We start from the raw sequence: 22285 nt of genomic DNA on the forward strand, positions 1-22285 counted from the left end.
GAGTGGGCAAAGAGCCTCTGGAAAACATCCATAGAACCAGAACTTCGTTGGTTTTACCTCAGAAGCAGAATAAAGAGCTATGCTCTTCCAGAGGATACCAGATTGGTGACGGTCTGCATCAAGGAAGACAACTTCTCGCCACAGCTTTCACTTTACACAGAAGGATGGGATTTGGCCTCAAAATTGTCTTAGACATCACCTGGAGCAGATTGCCAGCAGACCAAGCAGTAAAACACAAGCTGAGCTCTTTAAGCTGTCACACTGCCCTTTTTTTAGAAAGAAAGGCCAAAGAGAACTCCTGTTGCCTTGCTGTAAGGTGCCTCTAGCAGAAGCATAATTTTGATTAACGAAGCTGAGCAAAGCAAGGGTAACTATAGTTTCTGGAGGCAAAACAACCAAAAAAACCCCACCCCAAACTATGAATGCACAGGTTTATTACTGCCGGCTCGGATTCAGGCTGTGATTCTACGTAGGTATCTCGGGGCACTGCGCTAAGCCCTACAGCCGTGATCTTAATCGATGCCCCGCTCTGGTTCAACGTGAGGTGCCACAGAAGACAACACAGCTGGGACAAAGGGAAAAAAAAAGGCAAGCCTACTGCGAAGTGGGAGCCCACACATGGGGATTCCTCCCCCCCTTTTTCGGGTTTGGAGAGCGGGGTTTGTTGGGTTTGGGGGTTTGCTTGTTTTACTGAAACCTCTGTGTGTGTGTGTGTGCGTAGGCCCACCGAGAGGCGCGTGCACGTATCCGTGAGTGCACAGCCCACCAAGAGGCACACGCAGAAATACGTGTATTTCCGTTTGCACACGTGATGTAGAAATGAGAGCGCTCCCTTACCTTGGGCTCTTTTAAGTAACAGTGCATGGCCTGAGTCACGTCAGCAGCATGAACTGCGTTATGGTAAGGGTTCTGACTGTGGTAATCTTCTTGAACCATAACTGCGGAGGAAAGTAACAAATACCCACATTTAAATACAGCAATTTTTGTATGTCCTTGTTAGGCACAGAACTACGCAGTAGCACACGTAACACACACATAAAAGCATCGAAGTCAGTAAATCATCAGTTGAATCAAGACCCCGGTATAAAAGATTTTTTTATGTGAAGAAACGATATTTTCTAAAGGAAATCAATTACATGTAAAGTCAGCTCAGAGCAAAAATTAAACCTGAAAGCAATATGCGAACTGGGATACTTGACAACTTTCTAGGAAAGGCTCCCTTTGGCAATCCACCCTGTCTGAATGCTGAGGCAGCCTAGGACGCAAGAGGAAGGTGATACTATTACCAAAGCATCGGGATGACTTCATACCAGGCCTTGAAAACAGACAGGATCTGAGGAATTAGGCACTGCTTTCCTTTCCCCTTCAGGAGAGTGGTCATGGGAAGCCACCTCTACATAGTTTAGGCATCTTCTCACACTTGTACGCAGGGAAATTTAAGCCTATATGCAATTTTGAGAAGAACCTCATTTAGATGATGGCCCGACAAATACTCCTAGATGAAATATTCCCTGTTCAACATCCTCCTTGCTTTTGTCCTCTTTCCTCCAGCTTCCTGGCGGTCTTTAAACATTACAGGTAGAATACTTCAAAGGACATCCACATTAGCTCAAGTATGGAAAAGAACTATGGAAAGGATGGAGGGGAGAAGATCCAAAGCAGAGTACTCAAACTGTATCCTAAAGTTCTGCCTGATACGACATACCGGCTCTTTCAAGCAAACCTCAAAACAACGTTTTCCTGGCTAACAGGCTGCCAGTCCCATTCGGACGGACTTGCCCGCCACCTCTCTTCCCACCCAGTTTACAAGCCAGTGCCCTCCGTGTAGTTCTGACTGCAATGTCACGGCATTGCTGTCGTGGTGTTTGTGAAGACCTGCGGCTCACGAGAACTCAAAATACTGTAACCGGCAAGTAATCCCAGAAGTACTTAACACATAGATGGAAAATAACAAAAATAAGCACCTTTGGGCTCTATTAATCTGCACTTGAACTCCCTTCCACCTATTCCTCACATCCACTGTATGAATAAGGATGTCCTTGGCTTACCCAGGATATTTTTTTTTTGTGGCCTCATAGGCTGCTCCAGCTACCTGAAGTTTACTTAGCCTGAAGTTTTATTTATTTATTTTAATAAAGCAAATTTTAATAAAGCAGACCTAGGCCAATATTTTGATCATAGTTTGCCAGAACCAGAATGGCACAAACACCTTATGTTTCCAGGCACATAGTACTTTAGATTTTCCTTCTCCTGGTTCAGGTTTTGAATAAGAACTTGAAAGCACAGTTGGAGAAGACAGACCTCCAGGTAACCTCTGGAAATCACAGAAAGATTGTGTATGTGTATAAACAAAAATGTATACACACACACACGGTACATGGGTGATATTATACACACACAAATAAGTGTTGAGATCCTAATGAGGACTAAAGTCAGATTTGTCTCCTGAAAAAGATTTAAAAAGATTCCAGTAAGTTCTCAAAGAAAGTGAATTTTGTGTGGCACTGTGGATCACTCCCGCTGCCCTAAGTCTTCTGGCATGTGATCTTCAGATTGCACTGGACTAGGGTGTAGGAGGTAGCAAGAGAAAAGAATGAGTTGTGTTCACGTGAAGCAGCTGTTTGGAAGAAAGGTTCTTGATTGGGCAGATGGGCTAGGACAGATCTGAGAAACACTTTTCTTCCTGCTACTAAGTAGAAGGAAAGGGAAAATTGGTGACTTTCAAAGCTAGAATGAAATTTTGCCTTGTTCCAAGTCTAATCTCATTTCAGTGACGCAGGGCTTTGAGTGGTCCCGTGTTGTTAACGGCTATCGTTGTCTTCCGATTACCATTTAAGTGGTCCAGTCCTTCCTAACTGCTCTTTCATTTCAAGTACTGTCCTTTGCTAAAATCTCAACCAACCAGGAAACAAGGAAGATGAGAAAGATGGAACACACTCATTTACGACTCGAGCAGCCCGAGACCAGAGTGCTATGATAATTTTCTTCACATTCCAATATATTCAGTCCTCAAGGTCAGCTGATCTTTTTTCAAAACTAGAAGGAATTGAGTCCCCTTTAAAACAACATGAAATGCAAGACAGAACTAAATTTTTCAGAAGCTGGAAGAGAACTAAATAATAAACACAAAAACATTCCCTTATTTGAAAGGGGAGAAAAGCCTTCCAAGTGTGATTTCTCCTCTCTTAAACGAGAAGCTTGGTAACCACAAAATTGTTTGCTTTAAAACTGGTGAAGCCTGCTAAAAGGCACAAGAATCTTGTTTCTCCTGCTTAGTTAAAAAACATCCCACTTCACAAAATTAAACAAAAGGTACTGTCACAAAAGAACCAAAGGAAGGAAGTGTCACATCAGTGCCTGTCTGCGGATCGGGGATGCAGGAAGGCAGCTCTTTCGGCTGACAAGTGAAAGCACCGCGTAGCCTGGATGTTCCACAGCGTATTTATTTCTGCTGAAGGGTTCCACCGCCACAGGCCCCAACACCGGAGTAAGACCGCCCTGCGCTCTGTGGAGCACGTATGCCCACGCTGCACAGTGTTTACTCGCAGGAGACTTGGAGCCAGAGACTGCATCAACCTGGCACCATTAAGTACGGCCAAGCTGGCACGTTCCATACAGTTAAAAAAAACACGTCATGAACTTCGGAAAGTAAGAGAGAACTGAAAAATGAAACAAAGAAAGGAGCTGTCTAGCCTTTCCCAATACAAATGTCACATATATTTCTGGATGGTTTAGATTTAATAAATACAATACAGCATCTGCTACAAAACTAGTGAATGTGGCAATACTTGCCTGGCTCCAACATGGAGATTTCTATATTGTACAGACTGTCGATACACTCTACAATATATTGTATATTTACTGTATTGTAAAGGTTGTCTCAATCAATACAGTTTAAATCACTGCACAATCTGGACTGCATCAGTACCCTTCAAACCTTATTGCTAAAACTCTAACCAGGACTTCAGTTAAGGTATAACAATGCGGATAAACAGCAATATTCATCATAATAAAAAGCTGTATTTACCCAAAAATCTACGAAGTTTCATCGTATCTAACTGGAAGTGTTCAATTAGTCCATGAAGATTAAACAGATGAAAGGTTAAGCTGACTAGACTGTTTCCTAAAAATAAGATGAAAATACTAATTCATTGGAAGCCATGAAATCAGTGACTCTTTCATAAGAAATGTATTATTTCAAACAAATTGGTCACAAAAAATTACACAAGCAAATTTCTCTACACCAATCTATGATAAATATTACTGCATGACAAGACCCCGTTAGCTATCTCCTCTAGTAATCACCAGTGCTTTTGCATAATTATAACACACTCACCAATTTTTCCACTGTCAACTGGTAAGAGGAGAACATTACTGAGCATTAAGAGAAGCAGCAGGTTTGAACGTGCAAACCTGCTACAACGATATTCAATTTTGTGGTAGGTTGCATCATGATTTTCATACACAGACATGCAGTTTAAACCCGAATACAAAATTAACCAGGCAAAGGAGAAAGCTAACCAGCACTATCACAGTTAGTGTACACTGTACATATGCTTGCTCTCATTCCCCTCATGTGTTCTGCTAAACTTACTTCTTGTTTCACCAAGAAGTAGCAAGTTTCTCTAGGGAATGTATACTATTACAAGCTTACAATGTACTTCGCCTACTCAGAGCTGTAATATTACAATCACTCGCAGTGGTAAAACATGTAAAACTGAGACAAGTGGTTTGCAAATGTGTACTTGAAACAGCTTGCTGATTTACTCTGCAAACGATACCTAGCGGCAGATAACTCAGTTCTGGTACATTGACCGTCTTCATTTAGCAGGAGCTGACCCAGCACAGACAGAAACTGAGGTACAAAAGGACAAAAGTTGTTAAATCTCCCTTGCTATTCGGCTTGAAGCACCTGGTTGTGCACACCACCTTGTTGCCACAAGACGCACAACTCTTCGAACAACATTTACTGAGTAGCTTGTTTCTTACAGGCCCGTGCAAGGCAGTTCATCAGGCAGAGTTTTATATACAGCATTCCCCCTTTACAAACTTTCAAGAACAAGACTGCCTGGTTCAAGTCCTCCTCAAATGACTGAATTAGGATGCAAAGAGGGATGTATACAAAGGCTTCCACAACAGAAGCTATACTGGTACTATAGAAAATGTATTTGCAAAAAGTGTATTTAAAAAGGTAGAGAAGGCCTCAAAAACAATTATTTCAAATTACTCCCATCTGATAACTAATCTGATGTAAGCTATGCTTACACACAGGTTCACTTCCACAGATAGGATTTTTCATTGTTACCTAGTCTCAAGTTTATCTACCTATATAAACATTCTGTTCGCAAAAATCCTCCCTGTTTTTATTTTTTTTTTAAATACCCTTTTCTATACTAAATCAAGCTGTGAGGATACTACTTTTACACTAGATTAAGCCACACATCCCTTCAACGAAACGGGAGAGAACAAAAAATTATCTTCTAGTGCCGTATTTTCCTTTCTAAACTTAACTTCTTTTTCTTTCTGCCAACTTTAAATATGGTAACTGCATCTCTGCTACCGATTCCCTTTGACTGATGTGAAACCTCCAAGAGCTGCCCTCCATCGTCACCGTGATGGACTCGCTCATCTCCTCCTTCTATTCCAGTCAAAATTCAGCTTCCACTGCTGTGTCTGTAATACAAAACTTCACCCTAGCCACTGCAGCAGCCTTCCCTCCTCCTTTCCAGAACATCCACAGATCTCTTTACCAACTGTCTGTCCATAACTTAAAAAAAAAATCAAATTAAATATTGCTTAAGTCAACTATTTCTGTGGTTCCTACCATTCCTGTAGTTCCCTAACCATCTGTAATGGGTGCGCTAAGCTAACCATAATATTCTCTTCCTTTCTGTATTTTGTGCAAGATGAGCTTCTATCTGCTCAGCTCCTAATTCTCTGGGTGTTCTATGTCCTGATTATAATGCATTCATACCAACGTGTCTTCTTAGTGTACTGTAACGTAACAGAACTGTTCCATCAACACTGAAGTTATCAGAAAATATTTGTTCAATATAAATGATCTTTTGGACACAACCATATAAATTACCAGCCTTCCGTAATTAAAAAAGACAAAGTTAGCAAAATTATTCATTAATTTCTATCAAAGTACTAGGTCAAATTACTAGAGAGAACAGCAACCTACACAGTACAAGGGCCTCCTCTACAATCAGTGATTATCATCAGTACTGACAGTAACAGTATTTTAACAGAGTGGCCAGGCAAACTAGGATTTAGATTAAAGACTGTTAAATCAAAAAGTAGCACCTTGATGAAATCTGTGCGTTTTAGCGAACAAGCAATCGCATACCACGGCCTAACACCAATAGTTATGCTGAGCGATAAAGCACAAATGAAACAGCCAAAGTAAACTCACCATTTGTCAGTCTATCAAAAAGAAAAATATCAAAATTCCAATTTCCAACCTTCTCCAGCATACACTGAAAGAGAACACAAAAGCTGTCACCTTTCTCAGTATACGCCTATCTTCCTGTAGCCCAGAGGAGCATTTCAGATTTCAGAGACTGATGCAAGTCTTAGGATTTCTATATATAAAACCAGTATTAAAATAATGAAATTTGTTAGATAACTGGAAAACTTTAAAAATACATGTTGCAAATCGAAAAACTGAAATACAAGAAGTGTCTTGACAGTACTGGCTTGAGATTTTTCCCTTCACTCTTCAGTCAATTTCTTAAAAGAAATAAAATTTAAAACAAGTATGTTAAAACCCAAAACATTATGACAGAATATCTCTGTTCTGACTTTTCCACTTTTAATTTCTGCACTGAACTTGTAGTTAAACCTCTGTGTAGTCCGTCACCTCGGTTTCTCTTTCCCCTGTTGTTCGTAGAAGAGAAATAGTATCTAGATGATTTACTAGACACATGAGCCAAGCTTTTAATTTCTTATTTAAGAACCTGGCTTTTGACTTCCCACCTCACTGAACTAGCACTTCCTCACAGCTGCTCCACGTGAACTGTTCTTCCAGCAGCTGGGATGAACCAGAGGAGCAAACTCAAGACCTCACCACAGTCCAGCACTCACATCCTCACTTCCCCTACTCCCATCGGAAACACCTGCCCAGCACGTTTTACAACAGTCACTTGCCTCCTCCTGCTCCCATTAGATTGGGAGAGCTGTTTTGTGATCCCATTACTACTAGGTTCTAGCTTTTCTTCACTGTAACTCAGCTACCAGGAGAAACAAACAGCATTAACAAGATCTTTCTGCTGTTTAACGAGCATTTCTTTAAATCCAGTCTCCAGGTTTTCAGGTTCTTCCTGCACGGACTACATGCCATATGGATACACCGCGTTACAAGCGTGCTCCTTGTTCATAACCTTGACACAGAAAAGAAGCTTTACACACGATCAGTGAGAAGACACACAAGGAAGGGGTCTTGAATAACCTGTAACCTTCTGAGAAGACACACAGGGGTCTTGAATAACCTGTAACCTTTGCCTGCTCCTTCCCCTTCAGCTCTATCCATCCCCTATCCCCAAGCTCACTAGCCCTTCATCCAGCTATTCTTTTAGTGCTGCCCCTCTTCCCAAAGGCTTTACTGCAGCGTGGCTGTATTACACCTACCACACTTTTCTGCAAGAATTACCTATCAAAGTCAGTTTGGCATAATAATCTTCTGATAAATCCATTTATGCATTTTATTGAGTTTTCAGTAGTAGTTAGTCACTCTTGGGCTGTTCAGTAATGAGCTTAGACTAAAAAGGAAAAGGCAGGGTGTGTAGTAGTTGTCCAAATTGCTCCACCACGTTTCTTAAATGCAGTTGCAGTTTTCTTCAGTTATTACAGTGCATCCTCCATAAACTGCAGTTATTAAAAAAATGCTAGCCATATGAGCTCTAAAAATCATCCCAGGAGGTTTGTTAGAAACCAGGTAATTCTGGCTGGACTTTATTAAGACATATATACATAAACACACATATGTATATGGAAAAATACATGCATAAAATCAGCATTTGGCTGCACTCTCTTAACATAAGATACAATTATACACTCGCAAACACTTTTAAAAACATACTTGAGGAAAAAAAGAAAAAAATCAAGCAACCAACCTTTGCTTGTCCATTATAATCATCATCTAAAATGTTTGAAGAATTCGGAACAGTGATACCACGGAAAAAACGGGAAGATCTCAGGTATCGCTGGAAACTAAGCAGCCTTCTCACATTTCTCGCAGATACAGACACCTCAATTTCAGAATTTGCTACAAAACAAGAAAATAAATACTCTAATAAGCCTTTACAAAAAAACAAGAACGCTCAGGAAAGTTTGGTACAAAGGTGACACAACGTTTGGGTTTATTTTTTTTTAAATTGGGTTATCAAATGTTTCAGCCACAGATTTTTATTAATGAGAAGTACAGAGCCAAGGCTTGGAAAAGTTTCTGTGTAAGCATCCTGTAAAGGAAAAACAAGTAGCTGTATCTTATCTATTTAAGGAACTCCGTTATTGAAAGCACAGAAATATTATGGAAATTGTGTAAGAACACACAGTATCCCAAATAACAACTTTCTGGAAAACTGCTCTCACGTATACGCACCCACGCCGCATCCCCAGCAGATCACGCGAGAGATGTACGCCAGTAAGACAGTATCCGTAACTGTGAGTTGAAACACGTTACAGGTAGGTTTTGAGCACGTACAAGAAATTTTACACAGATTTTAAAGCTCAGAAATTCTCATAACTTACTGACAAAGTTTTAAACACACTCAAGTCATTCTGGTACTTCTGCAGATAATGATGCTCAGAGCCTCTCCTCTGCCAAGCAAGTACCACGTCTGCTTTCACAACATATGTAGTTCTTGGTGAAAACACTGCAGCAAATCATTTAAGCCTGTTGCCAAAGACTAACCCAAATGTTTTGCTGCACTCCTAGTAGGTTAACAGCTTCACCTACTCAAATGACTGATGCTAGCCTATGCTCGATCCCACCTGATGTGCCTGCAGTGTTTAGAAACGGGAAGATCAGACTGTGCACAGCTGCAGCTTGTTTGCAACAGGCCAGGTATTTTCATTCTGAAATACTTAAGGCCAAACTTGGCTTTTACTTTCTTTGCAGCACCTCCAAAAGCAGATTTATATAACCAACAGACAGTCAGTAATCTTCATGTTCCCTCATTCTGCCCAAAATGACTTATGCTTAAAGAAAAAAGGTATTAAGGAACTCAAGGCACACATGCTCTTTTCCAAAAAAATGCAGATCCTCAAAACCAACATGAGCCAACCTCATAGTAAAGACCCCTTAACCCTTCCAAGAACAAGGCATATTAGAAATTGGTGAAGGAAGCAGTTACGATTTTTCTTGCTAAAGTTGGCCAAAAATATTGTAGACAGGAAGGTGTGGCCTTGTGAACAACCTCAGTGATTTCTAGCGAAAGCAGTTTAATTTTACCCAAGATAAATCTTTCTCCATATAAATCCTTCCCCCTGCAGAAGTTCCAACATACCTTCTGTTCTGCGTTAACTCATTAATATACTGATTTCCAACCTAGGCTAATAAAACACCTCTGAACAGGACTGACAACTGCACGGACATAAAAGATCTCACCAAATGCAGCAGAATTTCACATCAGATGTCTGTGCTAACAGGGATAAAGTTGTCAAAACCGGAATATTCTTTTCAGACGTGCCTGAAACACTTCAAGATACTGGAGTTCCCACCAGTTTCAAAGGGCTAACACAGGTGACTTCACATGAAATGTCTTTCTTCAAGTCATCACAATTAAGGCCACTTCCTCTGGAGACACTGTGTGTATATGTATGTGTGTGTACATACATTACATATATATATCTCTCCCAGTTACGTAAGCAGATGTACTATATATGATGAAGGCTGCTTATAAAGCAACTTTGACGTGTACAGCAGGCAAATAAAGAGATTCTGCCGTGCTGCATTACTCTACCAGTATTTCTAACGACATTTGTTAACGTGAGGTTAGACTCTGAGCACTGCCGGCCTGCACAACAGAGATGGAGGGAGCAGTACAGCTGCTCCTGGTAACACAGCCTAGGTTTCGGGTAAGAAGTTTTTCCACCTGAAATCTTGACACACTCCCTTAAAATCCAAATTTCAAAACAGAAGTCATTAGGGTTTGAATAAATTAATATAAAATGGGAATATTTAGGTCATTAAACGATCTAAATTGTCCACAAAGTAACAACATCCAGGAACTTCACTAAATCACAATACAACAAAAAAGTAGGAGAAATGAGTACTTTTCTGGAAGAACAGATAATTTTCTTGATCGTAAGTACTCTTACAGATCTATAGTTAATACAAACCTAACGCTGTCATGCTACAATAAGTCTGTCACAGATGCCACCTGCTAATCTTCAGCACAACAGTAAGATGTAGGCAATAAAATGAGCTTTTCTCAGCAAAACACAAAACAGAACAGAGAAATGCAGTAATTTGATAGCATAGGCCTGTGTTCAACTTGTATTTATGTTAAGAAGTAATCTGGGGGGTTGCACATGCTTTTGACTCAGTCTTTTTTCTGATGATGATGTGTGTACAGAGGCAAATGAGTTAGTCTTTTGTGAAGCTGAACAGTCACTACTCTTTACTTTGCAATATGCTGTTGACAAATTCATCTTAAAAACGTGTTTAAACTCCCTAAATCTTCTTCACCCTTTATTGGACTTTCTAGCATGTCCATACCTCTTGTGTACTCCAGAGCCCAGACCTGGACACAGGACTCCAGATGTGACCTCACCAGTGCTGAGCTGACGGGCAGGATCACCTCCCTGGACCTGCTAGCAACAATCCTAATGCAGCCCAGGAAACCACAAGGGCACGTGGCTGGTTCATGTTCAACTTGGTGCCCACCAGGACGCCCAGGACGTTCTCTGCCAAGTTGCTTTCCAGCCAGACAGCCCCCAGCATGTACCAGTGCCTGTGGCTGGTCCTCCCCAGGGACAGGGCTATGCACTTCCCTTGGAACTACCGTTTATTCCATACGTATAACCCAAGTTACAAACATCCTATCACTGAGACCTGCAATTATTAAAATTATTTCCAAATGAGAAAAGGGATTTTGAGCCCTCCCAGCCCCCCTGCAGTTCCAGAACACCGAATTCAGGGGGACTAAACCAACCCAGTAAGTAAATTACTCTAACAGCTAGACATTTGCTACAGGATAAATCAGAATAGGTGAGTCAGATGTGGAGGTTTGACAGGTAATTTTAAAAGGAGGATGAAAAAGGATTTCTTCAGCTGCAGGAACACTGAGAGCATCCATGCTTGCAGCTTCCCTTTCCTCACAGATAAATTATTATGAAGGATACAAAAATCAACCGCTTCATTGTTCTGGCAGACCAGCAAAGACAAGTTCCTGGGAAGGACTGGTGAACCGAACGATAAGAGTTGTGCAATGGACACCTGGTACTTCCCTCCTGGCACAAGCAGAACACTCATTCTCTTCATATGCATGATTAATAAGAGAATGCCAGCCTACTCTTTTCCATCATGAGTCACGAAACGAGATGCTAATTTCAGAGACCCTACCACAGCAAGGTTCAGTAAGGTATTTATAATGGAAAGAAGAAGGTGAAGAGCGCATTACGTTCGCTCAAGAGAGAGCATCCTGCAAAAACATCCCTCCTCTCCCAGCCCGCAAGCCCTCCACTTCATCTGGAGCTTTCAGTGTGCTAAGTGCCATTCTCATACCCGACAGTGGCCATTTGCTCTGAAGAGATAAGGGCAGTTTAAGGACAAATTAGAATGAGAAAATAAAATAAACGTAGGTGACGTTTACAGTCTTGCAAACTGAGAGGGAATGAAAGCAAAGCCAGGATTCTGGGCATGTATGTTAGGAAGGAAGCTACAGCCCTCGCAAGTGCCATCGATGCAAGGAGCCAGCAGACTGAAACTGTGCCAGTCAACGGCAGCCCTCCTACGTCGGTCTTCTCTTAACTCCTCATGCCCTACCTGAAGCCAGAACGTTGCCCAGAGTGATATTTTTTTACTTCCAACTTATTTATTAAAATTATACTCCTGTTTCTAAGCATCTTAAGTGAGATGCTGGTGTAATTAAAAATATACCTTTCTCTAAAATAAAAAGGGATAAATCTGTTTACTTTGCTAAGGTTACGCATATACAGTGAGAAAATAAAACAGTGCAAGTTTTCTTCATGTAACAGATTTCATCTGTATTCCAAGACACTTCTTTTAATCTCTTCCCACGCCAAATATTTTAAGTGTTGTACTTCATGAAACCCTAAAAAAAGTTCTGTTGCATTTCACAGATGTACTAAATATTTTGTATTTTTATTTCAGCTTCAGAAAAATCAGTAGAGAAAACACAAGTCAACATCACTTAAAAAATCATAATATACTGATCTATTTATTCTCAAAATTTTTGCACTTTCATATAATGAGGACAGACAAAAAAAAGGAAGAATGACAATTGTGGTTTGGATTTATTTTTATGACTAGAAATCCTAAATCCTAGCAACTCCTTCAACTGCCTTTTAATGCAAAGGTAAAGACTCCCTCACAGCTTCTGATGGGGTCCTGGTCAAAACAAGGCTTACCCAACGTAAGAACTGTACCTCCATTTCTTCCCTGCTGCAGCCCAAAAGGTAACCAGGAAATTATCCATGATAAAGACCACTGAATGTTGCTGTTACCAATGTAAAGGGCTTCAGTAAGGATCTCAGGCATCACTGCCACTCACAGAAAACGGAATTTAAAAAAAAAAAATTGAAAGGATGGATCTTTCTTATGTTTGAACATGAAACCTGAATTTTTAGGTGTATGTGTCCACCACACAAGGTTTTTTCCTAAAAAAAAAAAAAAGTCAAGGAAATCTCTTCTTTCATGGAAGTAATCCTTCACAGTTTTTCCATATTAAACCCAGCTACACGTTTACCATTTTTTACACAGCAGATACTATCACCAAAAAATTACATAATATTTGAAAGTTTCCACTACCTGTAAATATACACATGTGAAAGAAATATTCAATTTCATATGCCAATTACAACCATATTTCTAAGGATTTCCAGGATACAAATCATTTTCTATTTAGGAATAATTTGAAAGCATTATCGAGCTTTTCACACCACTAGAGGGACCCGTAAGCATTCTAATTCCACATCTATTCCCGTCATACCATTAAGAAATGCAGTCTTAGATCGATGCACATTTAAAAAAACCTGTCCTGTTATTTAGCTCTTTACATTTTTTTCACTCATGATTTGCATTTTAAAGCACTTTTAAGACACTCAGCACTAAAGTCATATATTAAACTATGATTCTGTTTGGAAGATGGAACTTCAGCCAGGATTTTAAATTATCCTATTATACACTCTGTCTTTCTCAGAACCACCCTGAGGCCCTGCTCAGCATCACTGTAAGGCACTATACCACCTCTTCTGCTTAAAAGAAAAAAATTAAGCCAGACTCTTGTATTTAATATATCATATATAGCATTTAATATATCACATATATGTATTTCATAGAATCATAGAATGGTTTGGGTTGGAAGGGACCTTAAAGATCATCTAGTTCCAACCCCCCTGCCATGGGCAGGGCATTTATATACACATTTATACTTTTTTAACTAAATAATAACCATGACCACAAAATACACTGTGGGTTAAGGATTAGTTAAATAAACATGGCTTTGCAAGTATCTTCTGAGCAAGTCAGACAAATTTATTAAGTTTTAAGCAACTGTAGTAGTACCACAACTCCAGTAAAAACTCCAGCAGTTTTCAATAGATCCTCCCTCGTGGAGGGCAGCTGGTAGGCATCACCTCCTCCAAAGATAACTCCCATCCTGGAAGATCTTACAGAAAGAAATCCTGCCGTAGCAAACTATAGAATCACAGAATATTAGAATAATTTAGGTTGGAAGAGACAGAAGAGATTTCTGCTAGCCCTTTAGTCCAATCCTCTGCTGAAGGCAAAGCTTGAGAGAATTCACTCAAAAGTGCATGGATTAGACCACTTCAGTAGGAATTACATGCCCATTTTCCAATGGCACTATAAGCCTCTGAACAATAAGGCAGCCGAAGTGTAAAGGACAGACTGTGAAAGGTACCTAAAAGCTGTAAACACCCCAGGAAAAATACAAAATTAAGTAAATAGAACAATGCTGTTCCTGTACTGAACTGCAATTACCTTAGGCCTCGGAAACAGTATATACAAGCCAGAGTCTTTCCCCACCAATACAGCGATTCTTAGCTCCACCAATCCTGCAGTTTTGAACTTTTCTTTTTTAACTAAACCCACCCACTGGGCTAGGCCAATCTGTAGCTCGCCACAGCCTAGTGCAAACTAACAAACACCACTGAACCAAAATATTGAGGATCATCATCAGAACACACATATATCCCTCACTAAAATGGTATATGCTGTGTTATCAAAATACTGATGCCACTGAAGAACAAACAATTACATGACACATAATGGTTCAACTCTTTTCCCACGAAGAGGAGTAATACATTCCAGACCATCACCAGATATTTTTATTGATGTCTTCCAAGAAATTACTGTTCTTTGGTGTTCTAGATTTCTACAGTTCTACACCAATGGAATGACAGAACCATCAATTAATTTTTTATGGCTGTTTTTCACCCCCAGAAATTAATTCCTGATTAAAACCGTGGTTGACAGAGAAAGAAGAATATCCTTTAAGAGTCTGCATGACTGTCAATAGAGAAGTCAAACTGGGAGTAGAGATTAAAATAAAAGAATTATCACATGTTTTATGACAAATTGCACAGTAAAAACATTAAAAAAAGCCTTTCAAAATAAACTACCTGGAGAAGGAACACATTGGAGAGGTTCAACAGAAAAGCAAAGAAACCAGAATGTGGCTGTGTCTTCTCCCACGGTCAAACTTACCTCAGCAATAAAACACTGAGCTGTACCAGTGCCAGACTCCAGAGCACAGGTTTTACAGAAACTTGAAAAGAAGCAGCTGTAGGTAAACCAACCATCTAGGACAGCAAAAGGAAAAAAATCTATCCTGTATTCTTAATTAGAAGCTTTTAGCCTGAAATCTTCCTTAACCAAGATTACTTCAAGCTCCCTTTTCACTTCAAGTTGATCTTCACTCCTTTCTTTTGGCTGTATTTAAAACATTTTCTGTGACTTCTTGTGAGACTTCATTCTCCACACTAAAACAAAGTCAAAATTTCTCTCATGCTGAAGAAAACGATTTTTGATTAATCTGGACTGTGAATAATTAGATGACAATTTCAGAATGCATCTTTCACAGAAAGGCAGCCTTCAGAGAGATCTCTTGAGTACAAGCTTTTCACCCCACAGTACTGGTGTTTTCACAGGGGAAACAAATACTTCATTCAACCTATACCACACAAAAATCATCCTGCATGAAGACTATTCATTGTGAAACTCACCCTTCTTCACAGTAGGCTGTTGAACAAGACAGACAATTACCCTTAAGCCATATTCAGCCAGGTAATTCCTCTGGTTTCTTGAAACAAAAAAAAAAAAGCATTCAACTTTATCTAGACTACATTCATTTCATCTCAAGTTCTAGATGGTATTGTCAAAAGCATGATCAGGTGCTGGTATACAAAGGTTTCCCAAACTGTTTAAAGCAATCGGTTTGGATTTGAACTGCTCTCTTTTTTGACTTCTGGCCTCTGACCCAAGGGAAGTCTAAATTCACTGTCTAAGGTTAACCTTTTCACTCACAAATCAGTAGAAAAACTGGAAAGTTCAAAACAACATCGCAAATGGCTGATGCTGGTATCTTTGGCAGATCTCAAAGTGATGTATAAAAAGTTCTGTGAACTGCAGTTTCCAAGTAAGCAGTCTGAAAGTTCTATACTGGAGATAGCCTGGAATTCTTCACGTGTTTGCACTCTTAAGGAAACTGAATTTATCACCTATACTCCTCTTTTCTTTCCTTTCCCCATTAAAAGGGCTACACAACTAAGGAGAAGAAACATCTACCTAAGTCCTAATGAAGTCTTAAGTTTCCCTGATACCATTTTCTCCCCTATGTGAATCACTGTACTGTCTGAGAGCACCGATTTGATTCAAAATTGAATAATTTCTAAATGTTTACAGAAATGTACTGATTAACTAAAAAAAAAAATTCCTTTCCTCTATCCAAGATATTTTACTCACAAATGTGACTTATTTGATTCTCTCTAAGCCACAAAACAGAGCCACACATGTTGGCAACACCACGGTCTCCCCATGGAAGCATGCTCAGGCTAGCAGGGCATGAGAGAATTCTGAAAAACTACTGGTGCAGATACAGGAAAAGCAAAAAGAAAAGAAAATGTTCGCTCTGCACAAAACCAAAGTATTTGGGTTTTATCTGGTTCTTCCACCCTATACCCAACATTTTTGATAACCTCTCAATAGCAAGAAAACAACACCAAAAATTTTATTGCTAGATTGCTACTCCTGAAGAGGGGGATATTTTTATACTGTGATTTATATCATAGAACGGTTTGGGTTGGAAGGGACCTTAAAGATCATCTAGTTCCAACCCCCACCACCATGGGCAGGGACACCTTCCACTAGACCAGGTTGCTCAAAGCCTCATCCAGCCTGGCCTTGAACACTTCCAGGGATGGGGCATCCACAGCTTCTCTGGGCAACCTGTTCCAGTGCCTCACCACTTTATCTGTCGAGAATTTCTTCCTGTTGTCCAACCTAAATCCACCTGCTTTCAATTTAAACCTGTTACTCCTTGTCCTGTGACTTCAGGCCCTTGTAAAAAGTCCCCTTCCATCAATTATTCAATCAATTACCAATTCCTCTATGAAAGATTTGGGTTTGCATTAGGTTTTATCAACACAGTCTGTCAACACTGCAGACTGAATCATCTGATGTCTCGAGTAATGTAAAAACCAAGTAAGTTAAAAGCAACCACATTCACTATAATCTACCTGTAAACCAGCAGAGAGCAAGAGTGGTCATAACCACTGCAATCACTTTTTGCAGTAATTTCCTTGAAAAAAATCAAACAGTACACGATGGGTTGTCAGACAGTACTCTACCAAATTCCCTTTTCCTTACCTCAAGAGTGAAAAGTAGATCCTGTGCTCTATACTCAATATGTTATTACAGTGTATGCAATTTACTATGCAACTGTGAAATACGTGCATCCACTGAACAAAACCAGATCATTATATTTAAGGTAAAAATCTACTTCCGAGGGTGGATGCTCTCTCCTCTCCAAACACGGCAGCTTTTAGCTGCTAACTTGAGTTTATGCCCGTGGTCCAAGACAGACATAACCAACAGACCACACAGTAACAGAGAAACTACTAACTGATGTCGCAATGTTAACCAAGTGCCAATCGGCATGAAGAACAGAGTTTTGTTGAAGCAAAAATTAGTTTGAGCTATTCCTCCTGACTAGTTGCTGTGATTAGGTATAAAAACGTGACATCGGGAATAATGGATAATACAGAAGGAAAACTATCACCCAAACTCAGTTTGATCATCACTCAAATCCCACATTTAATAATCCTAAAACATGACTCCCACACCACCATCTATAGCAGCAACAATGACATTTTTCCAACAAACCTTTTAAAATTAGAATGGTTTGGCTTGGAAGGGACCTAAAAGCCCATCCAGTTCCACCCCCCCTGCCATGGGCAGGGACCCCTTCCACTAGACCAGGTTGCTCAAAGCCTCATCCAGCCTGGCCTTGAACACTTCCAGGGATGGGGCATCCACAGCTTCTCTGGGGAACCTGTTCCAGTGCCTCACCACCCTCTCCCTGAAGAATTTCTTCCTGATATCCAATCTAAACCTCCCCACTTTCAATTTAAACCCGTTACCCCTTGTCTTGTCACTACAGGCCCTTGTAAAAAGTCCCCCCCCAGCTTCCTTGTAGCCCCTTCAGGTACTGGAAGGTGCTATAAGGTCTCCCCCGAGTCTTCTCTTCTCCAGGCTGAACAAGCCCAACTCTCTCAGCCTTTCTCCATAGGAGAGGTGCTCCAGTCCTCTGAGCACTTCGTGGCCTCCTCTGGACTCGCTCCAACCAGTCCACGTCTCTTATGTTGTAGACACCACAGCTGGACGCAGCACTCCAGGTGGGGTCTCACCAGAGCAGAGTACAGGGGCAGAATCCCCTCCCTCGACCTGCTGGCCACTCTTCTCCTGATATAGCCCAGGATACAGTTGGCTTTCTGGGAAATTGAATTTCCTTGAAAGAAGTTACCATTAAGAGTACTTCTAGAAAGTTGAATATTCATGTGCCAATTACAGAACTCTGGGATGAAGATGCACAGACTGAACTTATCCTTAAGAAGAAACAAAGTGGTGTTAGGAACTAAATGCTAACAAACTTTACTTTGGTAACACTAGCTGAAGTTGCAAGTAAAAACAAAGTTATGAAACAGGAGTGATAAAAAAAAAAAGACAGTACCTTCCTAAAAATAAAGTAATGCATTTAAAATTCAGTACTCTTCAAACCTACCAATAAAATACTGGGTTAGGAGCCTATTAATAAAATATTGGAAGAGAACAGGTCAGTAGGTTATTCACTAGACTTCCTGAAAGATGTGCAGCTTCTTCACAAAACACGGTTGACAGAAAAAGAAAATAATGCCAAATGACAAAAGTTAGCTAAGCAAAATGCAACATGGCAGTGATGCTTTAACACCATGAACGACACAGCCTGTATATGCACCATCTGCAAAACAGGTGAACAACGATGGTCACATAATGCTGAGAGCCAGAGAGTGAAGTTAGCGGGTAGTAGAAGAAAGAGTGCAACTTTACAAACAGCATGAAGGCTCGGATGGCTCCTCGCACATGCTGCATATTGCTTGTGTTGGTGGGCATTATTCAGCCATGTAGTTCTACATAGCAAAATCCTTCTGGAGTTAACAGGAGAGAAGGGGGAGAATATCCTAAAAAAATGCAGTCAAACCAGATTCCCACGACTTCTTTCTACCTGCAGTCTGATAGTACAATGCTGAAACTCTTTTGCTTAAAACAACTAAGGGATGACTGAGCAGGACTCAATTAGCACTGCAGAGAAAAATGAAACATCTTACTGGATTACCTATGAATTTACAGATTTTTTTTTTTTTAAATCAGTGATATGGTGAGAGATGAGGCTGAATTCCTCACTGACTTTGAAAGAAACTCCACAGAGTAGCTCTCTGACTTAAGACTCCTGCCACACTGCAACAGGCCACAATCCTGAGGTGCAAAAAAAGAAAATCTGATTATAATATGGCAACTCTGAAAACTGCCACAGCAGCTGACTCGAGAAGGAAGTTACAGCCAAGGAATTTTTTGGGCCTCCTAGCAACATTCTTTGCTGTCATCAGACACCACAGTTGATGCTGCTAAAAGTTGGTGCCTGTGCCTGAACAAGTAGGGGCAAGAAGAAAGGGTGTGAAAATCCTTCTCCTGATTAGTCATGATCTGCCTGGTGCACAATCATCCGGATGGAAAGGAGGAGCAGGAGAGAAAACACAGCTGATTTGACAACAGCAATAGTACCACACCTGACTGCTTTTTAACAGATACCTCTTGTAACACTTCAGTTAGTATTTTCCTGTATTAGCATGAAATGCCACATATATATATATAAACAAGAACAGTTACATAATTCATAAATTGCATGCCATTTCTACAGAGAATTTGTTATATTCAGTAGAATTGTCAGCTCGTGAAACAGAATTCTTACCCTCTTTATTAAAAAATAATCAATATAGCATACTCTTCAAACTTTGTTTTCTCACCTATTTTGTGATATTAACTTTTGAATAAAACTAAAAATTTAAGCGTTTTAAAATTAAGTAGTGATCTACTTTTAAAAAGAGTAACTTCAGTTAATATCAGAATATTAATTAGACCAGTTTCTGCCACTCATTTTTATTAATAAGGTAATTACAACAACCACACTTGTTACCATGAAATAGATTTTCTAAATTTCCCCAATGCATTCAGAATACCTGGAATGGTGCTGATACAATGTTGGTATAGATACTTTATGATGCTTAATACATTAATTCTATTGGCATAATTTAATTAAGACTTAAGTCCCCTGCACTCTTGCTGCATATCAGTTTGGTGGTTATTGAAGCTTTTATATTACAACTACTGACATATTTAGTTATAATAATATGGATGTAGAGAAAAAAGTGAAGTTATCCAAAATAGTCTTCTTGGAACACTTCTGAGAAAAAATGTTTCCTAAAACACAATCTAAAAATTTAGTCTGCTGTTTTCATAGAGCACTTCAAGATTTGTCTGTGTCCAAAAAATTTAAGTCCTAGCTTCATACTTGAGTAAATGTAACGTTAATTATGATGAGGTCAAGAATACTGACATCTACTGTAATTCTCAAGCATCATCCCAGACCATGCCCTTCTGCTGCTTTGTAAAAGCAGGAAAGCATTCTTCTCAGCTGATTATGTCTGCCAAGTAAGAGCTCGGCACACACATCAGTAGCTGTATATAAAAGTCTTAATTTCCATAGGGATTCAGGTCTGAATTCAATGAGTTTAAACTATACTTTTAAAACAAAAAATTTTGCAGTGAAGATTTTCCTGTTCTATTTTTGATACTCAAGTAGCATGAAAGGTTTTCCTACGTAGTATAAAAATGGTCTTGCTATATAAGCTGCTAACTTTATTTTTAGAGGCTCAGTAGTTAATTTTAACAGAAGCCTTTGTTTATTTGTCATTTATCTGCTTTTAAATACTTACAGTGAAAAATACGGAAATCAATGTATGGATGAGAACCTCTTCTCTCTGTTTCAAATCCTGCCCGACTTCTTACTCGCACATCTCCTAGAAACAGGGTCAAGAGTGAAATAAAAGTGTGGAAGAGTGGCAGAGATAAAATGCAAATGAACATAGCCTGGGGGGGTAAAGATTCATGTACTTAATGGATGAGGGTTATTCAAACAATAGGCCTACTTCAATGCTTTTTGGTTTGAAGGTGAAATTCAAAACAAAGTTTGAAGACTTGTTAAACATGCAATCGCATGCTTTCTTGTCAAAGTCTCTCCTGCCTGAGCATACGTTGCCAGAAGCATGTGATAAGCATTCAGATGAAATTAGGAACAGCTTGCTACACCAGTATGGTAAAAATGCACCTTAATATGACAGGAAACAAGAACACTGAAAGTTGAATTGTTCCTCAGTAACACACATAAAACAATAACGTTTTGTAGAGTACAAAAAAGATTCAGCTTCTAGAAATGGTAGCTTTCAGCAAATAAGCTAGTTACAGTATGGTTTTAGAGTACATAATAGAATATTTTTCCACTAGCATTTACTTACTTGTGCTCAGCTGTTTGAATATTACACAAGAGCCTATTAAAATACCAAAACTCAGTATTAAAATTATATCAAACTATTTTGCACTGCAATTAGCTTCAACCTGAATCTTTTAGCATGCTACTTGATTTCTACTTATGCATTTCACCAACTGAAAGCTGATCAGTATACTTTTGTTCGGTATTTGTATGCAGTAATGTTAAGTAGTTCACCGGGATGAAAAGCTTTCACTTAAAAGCCTTTAGCAATTCAAAACTGGACAAAACTTGGAGGATCACATGCAATGGTGTTTCCCTCCTCAAATCCTAACCAAATAAGTGAAACTTAAGATGTGAAAATGGTCTGGTGTCTATTTGTGAAAATCCTTCAAGTGTAGCATTCTCCTCTCCTCAAACACAGCAACTTTCTTCCATATGAATCAAAACTGAGTATTTAACACAAGGAACTAAGACTGATTTTATAAGAGCAAAACCAAAACATCGCTATTTAATTTCCAGCATCTTGAGTGTTTTTTCCTTTTCCTCTCCAACCTGCTAGTTTGTAATGCTGAAGGAGGCAACTTGTCAGAAAACAGCTAAAGATATTGATTAAAACTTCAGTAACATACTTTTAATACTTCACACGTACCTTTCTAGAGATACATGAAGATACACACTAGCATATCTGTAGTGACACACCACATGAAGGTTATCTTGCGAGGCACACTGAAAGGACCACAGATAAGGCGGCCCAGGGGTCCCCAAATAATGAGTCTAAGTTTACGTATCAGTAAAAACATACCAAATACATGTAGCTTTCAGTTATTACCCCTTTTGGTTCTTTGAAAAACTTCACGGAGCTGCATGGGAAAGTAAACCAGTTACTACCTGTAGATACTATTTTTGAAACCACTGACAATGTATTACTTAAAAAGGTTTCAAGCAATCATCTGAGCAGAGTGCAAGAGGTTTGTTTTGTTCCAGGCAATACA

General features: G+C 39.6%; 1 protein-coding gene across 1 annotated transcript in view; it reads right to left on the reverse strand.

Moving 5' to 3' along the window:
• Positions 1 to 837: 837 nt before the first annotated feature.
• Positions 838 to 22285, reverse strand: part of LOC104509399 (high affinity cAMP-specific 3',5'-cyclic phosphodiesterase 7A) — a gene marked incomplete at its 3' end in the record, with an annotated part of 34808 nt that continues 13360 nt past the window's right edge. Inside the window, exons 3-7 of the mRNA XM_010151331.1 lie at positions 20740 to 20823; positions 8115 to 8266; positions 6416 to 6479; positions 4028 to 4123; positions 838 to 938 (exon numbers count right to left, since the gene is read on the reverse strand). Coding sequence (XP_010149633.1) covers positions 838 to 938; positions 4028 to 4123; positions 6416 to 6479; positions 8115 to 8266; positions 20740 to 20823 — 497 coding nt within the window. The remainder of the gene's footprint in view (positions 939 to 4027; positions 4124 to 6415; positions 6480 to 8114; positions 8267 to 20739; positions 20824 to 22285) is intronic.

This window comes from Eurypyga helias, unplaced genomic scaffold (assembly GCF_000690775.1).
Source record: "Eurypyga helias isolate BGI_N326 unplaced genomic scaffold, ASM69077v1 scaffold7145, whole genome shotgun sequence".
In the NCBI taxonomy this organism is placed as follows: Eukaryota; Metazoa; Chordata; class Aves; order Eurypygiformes; family Eurypygidae; genus Eurypyga; species Eurypyga helias.